At 59.1% G+C, this 421-nt stretch overlaps 1 protein-coding gene across 1 annotated transcript, besides 1 other annotated feature; it reads left to right on the top strand.

The window, feature by feature from the left end:
- On the top strand, positions 1 to 421 carry Tc00.1047053418069.10 (heat shock protein 70 (HSP70), putative; the record flags this gene model as incomplete). Its single annotated transcript, XM_797041.1, has 1 exon — positions 1 to 421. A coding segment is annotated over one exon (421 nt), but the record flags the coding sequence as incomplete, so codon positions are not given.
- Positions 1 to 421: a sequence feature (haploid, non-Esmeraldo-like haplotype).

The raw sequence follows: 421 nt of genomic DNA, 5'->3' as shown, positions 1-421 counted from the left end.
GTGGCCTTCACGGAGACTGAGCGTCTCATTGGCGACGGTGCGAAGAACCAACTGCCGCAGAACCCGCACAACACGATCTACGCGATCAAGCGACTCATTGGACGAAAGTACAGCGACGCCACGGTACAGACTGACAAGAAGCTGCTGTCGTACGAGGTGGTGGCGGACAAGGACGGTAAGCCTAAGGTGCAGGTGGAGGTTGGCGGTAAGAAGAAGCAGTTCACGCCCGAGGAGGTGAGCGCGATGGTGCTGCAGAAGATGAAGGAGATCGCGGAGACGTACCTGGGCGAGAAGGTGAAAAACGCCGTTGTGACGGTGCCCGCGTATTTCAATGACGCCCAGCGGCAGTCGACGAAGGATGCCGGCACGATCGCGGGGCTGAACGTTGTGCGCATCATCAACGAGCGGAAAGCAGCTGCCA

The sequence above is a fragment of the Trypanosoma cruzi genome, genomic scaffold, assembly GCF_000209065.1.
Source record: "Trypanosoma cruzi strain CL Brener 1047053517069 genomic scaffold, whole genome shotgun sequence".
Lineage (NCBI taxonomy): Eukaryota > Euglenozoa > Kinetoplastea > Trypanosomatida > Trypanosomatidae > Trypanosoma > Trypanosoma cruzi.
Note: the sequence above shows the minus strand (reverse complement) of the source record. Positions and strands in the feature narration are given on the sequence as shown.